We start from the raw sequence: 10,072 nt of genomic DNA, 5'->3' as shown, positions 1-10,072 counted from the left end.
GTTAATCCTGAACCACTGATCATTTGTTTTCATGTAGTTACCAAAGTTCTCAAATATATGTAGAGGAGCAAAATGTACATCTCAAGTATAAAGTAGAATGAAGGGGAAACATCCATTAATACCTCCAAACCGTACTTCAATACATGCACTTTCCACCAGTGGTGGTCTCAGTTTCCTCATGGTGGGCCTATTGTCTGTGTGTTTATGAGAGACTTCGCTGGTTTCCACTACAACAACATGCAACTCTGGTCTGGGTTTATCTGCATGGAGGAATTTCTGATGCTTTTGAAAAATGTTGTTGGCAGCACCAAACTGATGAAGTATTGGGAATAAATGTGTGTTTTAAACTAGTTCTGTTTGCTGGCGTTACAGTTGGTCAAGCATGATGACATGTTTAGTTATCCAGTGGTCAGAATAACAGGAAAATGCATAGATTTCTGTTAAATAAGGTGACACAGACTCATTTCCTTTTCTGTGTGCAGGCCTATCAAGCTTACTGTGTAATCACTCTGGGGGGGAAAAAATCATGTGTTTACATTATTTAATGACTATGTGTGTCTTTGCTACCAAACTAGGTATTTTGTTGAAACACCAAATGATTGCTATGAGCATCAACTGTATCATCTTGAACTTAGAAGGCGTTTGAATAAAAACATGACCAAATATGTCGAGTTTCTCAGTGGTTATGCACTTTTATTCAAAGTTTTAGGTCCCACCGTGGGTCCCATGGTAGTTAATACCAGGATCAGCTCATAATCCCTGAGAAGCCAGTATTGGGAATGAACTGTTCGAACCCTCCAGATACTGGAGAATAAACACCACAGTCATTTATAGGACAGTTCAAAGCAGTACGATTAAAAAAAAAAAAAAAAAATCACATCCAGGTCATGAAAGCGTGTGTAAACCACAAAGGGGGGAAATTACATTCTAGGCATATACAATCACTACTTATTTAGACAAAGGGCACAGTACACAATACTGTAATTAAGATGTATAGCGTAACCCAATATGGGTGAGAGACAACACAGAGGGAACAAACGCCTCCATGTGGAAACACTGATGTTGCTTTTACCTCGCAGATCTCAACAGCGAACCGGCCGATATTATGTGTAAATAAGGAACATTCATGTCGATAATAACAGTGAGGCTCACCAGTCTTTTGTGCAAACTATTATAGACTGTGGCTCAGGTTACATGTGTGGCTGTTATTCCAATTCCACTCATTCAAACTGCTCTTTTGTTTTGCTATTTCAAATTGCTCTTGTCGCCAAAGCCAGTAACTCTTCACCGTTGCACCTTTCGAGGTGAGAAGCAAACATCAGCTCATTTGAAACACAGCTGTGCAATATATAAACAACAACAACAACAATTTTAAAAAAAAAGCTGATTGTAACCCCAAATCAAAATCTCTTCCACTCATTACTTTTCCCTGATTGTAACAAATGCAAGGAGTGTTATTAAATACATTAAAAATATGAACAGAAGTTGAGATTTTGAGGGGTTATTATTATTTTTCTTTTGTTAGTTTGGACGCTAATCTGAAATATGTCATTAAAGGACGTAAACTAGGTCGGTTCACCCAATAAAAATATCCAAAAAAGGGAAAAGTGCTTTGTCCTGAAATACCTCAGATTAGGTCACCAAAGAGGATGCATTTGGAAATCTGCCAAACTGCCAGCTCAAGTTGTGGGAGAAATAACACTGTTCACTCAAAAGTACAACAACATCTTCATATTAGAGCGTTTGTCCGGAGTCATCTGAGTTACAAGAACTAAACAAAAAAGGCCAATTATATGTGATAAAAGCCACGGAGCCTACGAACATAGACCTGAATGACTTTGCGGTTTTTTAAAAGCAAACGTGTTAATTTAAAGCTGGCAAAAAGGCTGGGATATATGACAATACATTCTATGAGAATTGCAAATACATTTACAAGCAACATATACATCACAAAGCTCAACTGATTGCCTGCAAAGCTAAACGGTGAAAGCAACTTCCTGGCCAGAGTCCTCCGCCCCGAGCGGGACGAGGCTCCGGCGTCGGACAGGAAAGAAATAAGTCCCGAGGCGGGCCGCACAGCAGCCCAGTAAAACTATTAAAGACCGCGCACCGCTGCAGCAAGAACACAGCGGCCACGCGGTCTAATACCAAACACTGGTCCCCACGAGCCTTTCAGATACCGAGGCACGACGGGGACGAGGATGAGAAAGGAGCGGTCGCCCTAAAAGGCAACCTGGGGGGGACACCACGGGGTGTCTGGGTACAGGAGACAGTGCACAGACTTGAACCTGGAAGACAGAGAGCAGGGAGTTAGATCTACGGATAAAATGCCGACAATGTGTCTTGTAAGCAAGCAGAACAATCCCTCACCTTGATGGGTCCTCCTCCACAGGAAAAGCCCCTTTCAAATTGATGATATTGCTCTTGTTTTCGAACATCCCATAACTAAGGGTGATCTGGAAAAGAAGAGTGACAGCAAATGCATGAGTAACAGAGAAAGGAACAGCACTCTGACACCGATTCATGACTTTATCAAGGACACCCGACGCCCTGTGAGCCTCTCACCTGCTTGTGAATCTCAGATCTGGACACTTGTTGCAGGTTTTCCAGGTGGGAGTGAAACAGGTTGCTGCGGGTCAGAGGGACGGCCAGAACCGACTCGATGATGTAGCCGATGGTGCAGTCGTCGGGCAGACGGATCTTCTCTGCCGTGTTCATAAAGTGACCACCACTGAAAAGGCAGAAAAGAAGACAGCTGGTCAGTGCTGATGTGACACAGAGTCGTTTCTTTTGGTTATGTTTTTATAGATCTAAAACAAACTTTTTGTAATGGGTTTTATTTTGAAAGGCAAACAAGCTTATTTCCCAAAACATGATACATGTTTGACTGAATATTGCCCCATTTTCTCTATTTTCATCCTAAAACTGAGGTGTTGATGAAAAAAAAAACCTTCAGCATTGCAATGTTTATCTCACCTGGCCCACGGGCTCATCTTCAGCGCCAGACCCCGACTCACACAGAAGCCTGCTCCTCCGGTAGCAAACCAGAAGTTGACTGGTTTCTATAACAGCACACACGAGAGGTTGTTGATGTTCAGTTCTATCTGACAAGTAACCACAAAGCATCATTTTGGAGGCACAAAAATATGATTCTTACCATTTTGTTGTCTCCCAGCCTCTCGGTGGCCTCTATGGGCCGGTCCAGGCTGGGTTTACCGATGTACATGTCCTGGGTGTGGGGGTACTGAGACAGGTGCTTCACCAGAGTCCGAACATTCACATAATTGTCATCATCTACATGACAGAACCACCTAAGAAGCGAAAACAGAGGGATTATTAGATCCACATATATCTAGTGTAATGCATCAATCAAAACTTCTTAAAAAGTCGAAGCATGCTTACTTTTTCCTCGACTCTATGAACTTGTCGTATTCCACCGCCATCTTGCAAGACAGAGCTTGTCGGCTATGAGCTGCAGAGCAGTTGGTGTTGATTGCGTGAGCCCCTGTGGCATCGAGGAAAGAAATGTTAAGTTCATGGTATCATCAAAAGTGGCTCTGTGTATTTTAATTTGTGCTTCATGGAAGCAAAATGCTTAAAGCAAAATATTTTTATGACATTTAAGAAAATCATTTGAAGCCTCATAGCTGGCGTCTTTCTAATAAAACAAAGTGCATCTCTGTTCGTCACACGCAATTCCCCCTTATAAAGCTTACCAATTTTCTTTTTTAGCTCCTCATCTTCTCCGTCTGTGAAGATGTACGTCTGTAAACAAACAAAGGAAATCACAGATAAGACGACTTTGTCCCCAAATCCCAGAAATCAAAACCACTCTTGGGCTTATCATGTGAAGTGGTCACACGATCAGATTCAACAGAGTGTCCAAAGTTCCCTTTTTTTCCTCACATCCAGCCGGTGTGATTAGAATCAATCAACGTGTCTTTTATGCAGTGGAAAACACATTGAGTTAAACAGCCCCCTGCTCCAATAAAGGGCTTTTGTGCTGCGTTTTACTCTCTCCATGGCAACTATGCAGCCGCCCCGAAGCATCCCAGACAAACAACAAAGGAGGAGGCAGACTGTCCGCCTCCCACACACACCCCATTCATGTATCACATCCCCTGGCTGAGCCCCTCACCCTGCTGGACCTGCTGCCGAGCTTCGACATGTTTCATAAAAACAGTAGCATAAAAATGTTATAGTCAACGCAGATGTGACGAACCACCTTCTCTTTGTCCTCGCTCCTGTTGGACTGTCAGCCTCGAAAGGTTAAAAGAGTGAAACCACAAGACTGCAGGCGCTTGTTGAATGTAGCAATTAGTCATAAAAGGAGTTAACTACAAAGGGCACTTGCAGGAATGCATTTTTTTTAAAGAAGGAGGGAGAGATTAGACCCCTCTTTATGATAACTCACGCCGAGCAGGTGCAAGCTGGTGGTGATGAAAAAGCTGTCGGCCTCGGGCTTTGTAACCGCCAGTGGTCTGTTTACTCTTCACTTTAGGTGAGGCAGCACCTGCCGAACACCACGCTACCTTATCTGTGCCACGTGTCCCTACACGCCAGGCCGCGGTGCCTTCACCCTCGCGCTTTGTGTCATCTATAACCCTCATTCCTGCCTGTTCACCAGCCTGCTGCCTGAGCAACTGCAGCTCGTGATCTGCATCCATAAACAGCACATTGTCTTTGCAAAGAATTAAAGGGCACATCAGTCTACTCCAGCTTGCTTTTTTTTTTCTCCCCCCCCCCTTATGCACAAAGCGAGGCTGCCTGAGCAGTTTGTGGAACAAATTCTAAGCAGATGTTGCTCGACGCTGAGGCCATGAGGCTGTATTTGTTTAAGGAAAGGGTGGTGGTTTCACTGGTGAAGGGATCAGAGGTTGGCGCTGTTTGCTTTAAAGCCCGGTGAATAGACAGCCTAATCACTGAGGCAGCTGCCAGAGCTGCCAGGGTACTGACAGGGAGCGAGGGAGGGAGGAGGGAGAAGCGGGGTGGGAATCTCGCCGCTGATTAGTAAATCGAAAAACCGTGTGTGGCCATTCACCCCCTCTTCACCCCCTGTCCTGCCTCGTCCTCCTCAACCCCCCCTCTCTAGGCCACATACACAGCCAGAGCCTCTTCAATAGAACAATGCTGTGAGTTTTCATGCTGGGTTAAGTCTCCACTGGGTAAATTCAGAATATGTTGCCAGCATTTGCATACAGCTGCAGGAGTTAACTAAAGAGAAACTCCCAGGGAAGGTTTTTTTTTCTTCTTTTTCTGCCATTGTTTCTTAACTGAAACTCAAAAGAACAGTTACTTTCATTGAATACAAATTCAACAAAAAAAAAAGAGAGAGAAAAAAATGGTTGTGTGTGAAGCAGAGATAAGAGGTGAGAGGCCACGGGGGTGAGGAGAGGAGGGAGATGAGAGCAAAGAGATGGGGGACGCGGCACACCCAGCCACAGGAAGGCCTGGCACGGCCCCGTCGGAGCTGAACGTGGTGCCTGGCTGGCTGTCTCCAGCTCCACAGGAAGGAAGGGCACCGGGCTCCCTTCTTTCCATCGGCCACCTCCACCCTGACTCCTTCCCCCTTCTGTCCAACACATTCAAAGCATTTCAGCACTTTTTTTTGTCCGGACTAATGATTTGCAAAGCGGCTCACAGGAGCACAAGAATCAGTGCAGCGTAGTGAAGGATGAGCTAAATGGTGCGCACGCTGTCCAAAAAAACTAATTTCTAAAACAACACGCACTGGGTTTCCTCTTGAATGACAACCACCCTCCTTTTCTCAACACTTATACTTCATACCAAAGCCATTTGATTAACTCAACTGCAGCGCCAAGTGTTTTTTTTTTTCTTTTTTTTTCTAAAGGCTAAAAGCACTCATTGTTGGACTGCTGGCTAATTATCGTACTCCTCAGAGAGGAATGCATGGCACACCACCATGAGGATGTCAGTGCCAGCTGTCCAGACACTAGAAAATAAACTTACGCTCTGATAAAAGCAGCTAATACGTGAGAGTTTTATAAATCAGTTCAGGAAAGGGAGAAGAAGGCTGAGGCGGTAGGTCAAGATCCTCCTCAACTTTCTGTTTTAAAATTCATATAAATTGGATCTGGCACTTATTGGCTAGAGAGGGTAAATATCCTAACTGGTCAGATTTGCATAAAGTGCTATTTAGGCTCAAAGATTAAGAAGGCCACAAGCACTATTGTGTCAACACAGCTACCACGGAGATTATCTGCCCTCCCTGATCTCACACAAGCAGCAGCAGATAGCAGCACCATCTGCATACAACTAAAGAAATCTCCCTTTGAGCACACACAGAAGTAAAAAAATCTACTAACATCTACTCGCTTTTACAGAAAACCTTGTATCTGCAGCTACAAAAGTGATCCAAACTCAGCAGATGTTTATCAGCTGAGCGTGAGAATCAAACCTGAGCACAGAATACGGCCATATGTACATGGTGGGAACTCAGAGCATCATATGGCTGGCATTAAGGCCGTCCTTTGTTCCGGCCCCCCCTGACCACCTGGCACCCTTCCTCCAGGAACTCCCTCTTGCATTGTGGTGCTCAGTCTGTCCCTTTTTGTACGTGCAGCCACCCACCAGCTGCCTGCCTATCAGGCCTGCTGTTAGCTCTGCTGACTAACATCATCCAGTACAGTAATTGCAACCAATTAGCAGCAATAATTCGCAAGTAAGCAGGTGTTTGTAGAGCACGGTTTGGTCATTACTGTGGCAGGTATGCAGGTAATTCAGGTCTAATCATTACATGTGGGGGTTAAGTGACTGTGACAGGCTCTTCCCAAGCTTTGGGATGAAAGACAGAGGCAAGATTTAAAACCTGTGTATGACAGCGCCCGAGGCAAATTAAAGAGACTTTTGCAAAAGCACATGTGACACCTCTGCGTGTAGGATAAAATCATCTTGACTAGCCACTGTTTTCTCCCCACTATGGCCTCGTCTTTGTGCACCCTCTAAAGGAGCTTGGTTCTCAAGGACAAATTTTCATACTCAGCGTGCCGCTTCCCAGCATAAACTTGCCTATAGATGCACCCCTTTGTCCCAGGCATCCCCTTTAACGAAGCCCCTGTTTTTCCCACCGTCCCTCCAGTAAGCTTGACCCAGACTCAGCTCCCACGTTCCCATGGAGAGAGAGGGGAGACAAGGGGCTGGGAAAGCTTTTCTTCCCCCTTCAGAAAGACGCTTTGTTAGTCCTGGAAGGGGGACAGCGCTGGAGTCGGTGCTGTGAAGCATCCATTGCACCGGGGGCATTCACAGGGACACCCAGAAAGAGGGGAGGGATAATAGAGAGTGGGGGAGAAAAAGTGAGACAGAGAGGGGGGCTGGAGAGGAGGAAAAAAAAAAAGGGGAGAAGAGGGAGTCCTGAAAGTGAAAGTGTTCCCTGCTCCGTTCTCAGGGACATCACTCAGAGGAGAATAAAAAGTGACAGAGCAGAGGAAATTCAGCTTGGGGTTGTGAGGCTATTTCAGTATGTCATCTGGTGACAGGGGGAACAATACAGCACTGTAAACAGGCATCACCTGCATGTGTACACTGGCTTATTGTTCAGCCCTGCAGCAACACCAGCCCACAAACGAGCACATCAATCTTCATTTTCAGCTTGTGCATGCACAGTGTTTGATAGACACGATTATGTATAGATAAAAACATCAAGAATTAATTTTGCACTTCTCCTTTACCTGTTGCACGTTTCTGGATATCCACGTGTCCAGAAGCAGGTTGAGCCTGGACTGGTGGAACTTCTTGGTGGTCTTCACTGCGATGAAGATGTCATCCGCGCTGATGTCCTCAGCCGGAGGGGGGTCAGCGCGGGACTCAGAGGAGCGTGCGGGCTTGTCCACCTCCCTCCTTCCGCGGGTCAGCTTGGTGAAGTACGCCGAGAATCCTTTCTTATCCTGTGCGCTCCCGAGCTGCTCCGGCGCGCCGTCTTGGAGGAGCGAGCGCGCACCGGCGTCTCCGTCTCCGGTGTTCTGCTCGTCCACCTGAACCCGGTGATGCTGCACAGCGACCAGGAGCAGCAGCAGGCAGAGGCATGCCGTGCAGGATACAGAGATTACAGTCTTTCCATTGTTTTTCAACATGATGAAACTAAAAAAAAAAAAAAAAAGCAACTAAAACTATGACGCGGTGCAGCGAACTTCTAATGCAAAGTCCATGTGGCGTGTACGGGTCTCAAGAAAACACAAAATGATGAACGTAGAGTCCGCTTGTGTGCATAGCTGTGGAGCAAATGAGTACAATTGTAGGAGGGGGATATATAAGCTTCCATGCTGGCCACGCCTAAAGGGAGGTCCTTGGATGCAGCATGCCTGTCGGTGGCGCACTCGTGGGGCGTGGTTTCAGTTGTGTGTGTGTGTGTGTGTGTGTGTGTGTGTGTGTGTGTGTGTGAGTTCAGTTTGACTTTTACAGATAAGTTAACAAGTAAAAGTTTGACCAAAGGACATCAAACCTGCAGGTGATCACGAGGGAGGGTGCACCTGGAGGAGACCTGCATCATTCTTAAGCACCTCGTGATAGAAAGTTTGTTCTCCTGATCTGAACCTGAATTTGAAATCACACTTCTTTTTTTTTTTCCCAAGGTGAAGCTATTTGAACCCACCCGAGTGTGAGCCGGGTGTTTCACCAGACAAACAGGCTCCATTGTTCCCCATTGACCTTGTGAGGACTCTAAACAGTTGGCCATTCCTGAACACTTGTTATTCAAATTCTGGCTCTCGCAACTGAGTGCCGTCTGGTGCTGGGACGCTGACCAAAAGACATGGCTTCCATTTAGACCAACACGCAGCTGGTCGAGCCTCGATGACCCCCCTCCCCGATTCCAAGCAACCACCAGATTTGGACGGTTTGGTATCCAACAACTGTCTGGTCAATCGGAGATCTTAAAGCGTCCCTTTTAGTCATCATGTTCCCTTAAGATTCTTAACCATATCCACATTTTGATGATTGTTCAGATGATTGTGATCACAGGTGAACTGAACCAATCTCCAAAAAAGTCAATGTTGTTCATATGGGGGCTCAGTCGCTTGCAGAAATGTACCTTTCCAAAGAATTTGCACAAGAAAAAAAACATCTCTTCCAGTGCAGGTGTCTAACTCTGGGACATGCAGAACATAAGTTACCTCTCTGCTTTGTTTCTCCTGACAAGGCCCTTTGTGCACCTTGAAAAAGTGAGCACAGAAAGACGTCTAAAAGAAAGTATAAGAAACCATGCAGAGGGGGTTGTCTCTGTGGCCTCCATTCTTCTTCACTCAACCGCCTCTTTCTGCTGGGCTTGCAGGGCATTCGTCCCAGCTCGGAAGCTGTTTTTTTGGCCCTCTTTGGATTTGTGAAAACAATGTAAGTTGTTAAAATGCCGAGAGAAAGACTAACGCTCCTCTATTAGCTCCAGCCTCCCCCTTCGTTCACAGTTTATTTCAGGCTTTTGCTGCCTTTACTGACACGCTTTCTTGTTCCTTTTGAAATCCCCCCCTCTCACGGCTCTACCTCTTCTCTGACCTTCCCATCTAGCATTACCTCTGAATACCAGTCAGATTAAATCCAGTTTCTTCAGAGAAGCCCACTTCCTCACCACAATGCCCGCAGAGCCACAAATAAACACCACAATGTGCTTGATTTTCCCTCTGATCGTATCAGCATGTCGGGGGGGAATCTGGTGAAATTAAAGAGCCGCTATTTATAGTTCTGGCTTTCACCATGATTAATTCACAGACGTCAGGTAAAGAATCCCAGCATGACCAGAGTGTTACAACATCCCAGAACTGTCCAGAAGACATCGCTGCAGCATTGAACATGTCTTTTGTATTCCCTGACTCCACAGAAACCTGGAAACACATGTGCACACTCAGCCCTGTCAGCTATAACTCGATACCCTGCGTACTGTGTATAGATCCAAAGTGCTGAAACAAAACACAACGTGGAAGACATTAGCTCCAAGCCACATCTTTCCTTTCGATTCATAATGTTTCCATTTATTTTACATTTCAGTCTGTTTAACATTCCTTGGGATGGTTCGCTGAATGTTTCTACCTTTTGAAGCTTTTGTTTATTAGGGAATAATACAACT

The 10,072-nt window shown here is 45.6% G+C and overlaps 1 protein-coding gene across 1 annotated transcript; it reads right to left on the bottom strand.

Moving 5' to 3' along the window:
- Nucleotides 1-667: 667 nt before the first annotated feature.
- Nucleotides 668-8,232, bottom strand: lfng (LFNG O-fucosylpeptide 3-beta-N-acetylglucosaminyltransferase). The gene is made up of 8 exons (XM_008305298.1): nt 7,689-8,232; nt 3,717-3,765; nt 3,403-3,505; nt 3,158-3,311; nt 2,977-3,062; nt 2,566-2,731; nt 2,371-2,456; nt 668-2,288 (listed from the first exon to the last, which is right to left on the bottom strand). The coding sequence occupies exons 1-8, from the start codon at nt 8,088-8,090 to the stop codon at nt 2,222-2,224; spliced, it is 1,113 nt and encodes a 370-aa protein (XP_008303520.1). The 5' UTR covers nt 8,091-8,232; the 3' UTR covers nt 668-2,221.
- Nucleotides 8,233-10,072: the final 1,840 nt, after the last annotated feature.

The sequence above is a fragment of the Stegastes partitus genome, unplaced genomic scaffold (genome assembly GCF_000690725.1).
Source record: "Stegastes partitus isolate 25-593 unplaced genomic scaffold, Stegastes_partitus-1.0.2 Scaffold2463, whole genome shotgun sequence".
Taxonomy (NCBI): Eukaryota; Metazoa; Chordata; class Actinopteri; family Pomacentridae; genus Stegastes; species Stegastes partitus.
The sequence above is the reverse complement of the archived record's forward strand: the minus strand, read 5'-3'. Positions and strand labels throughout refer to the sequence as shown.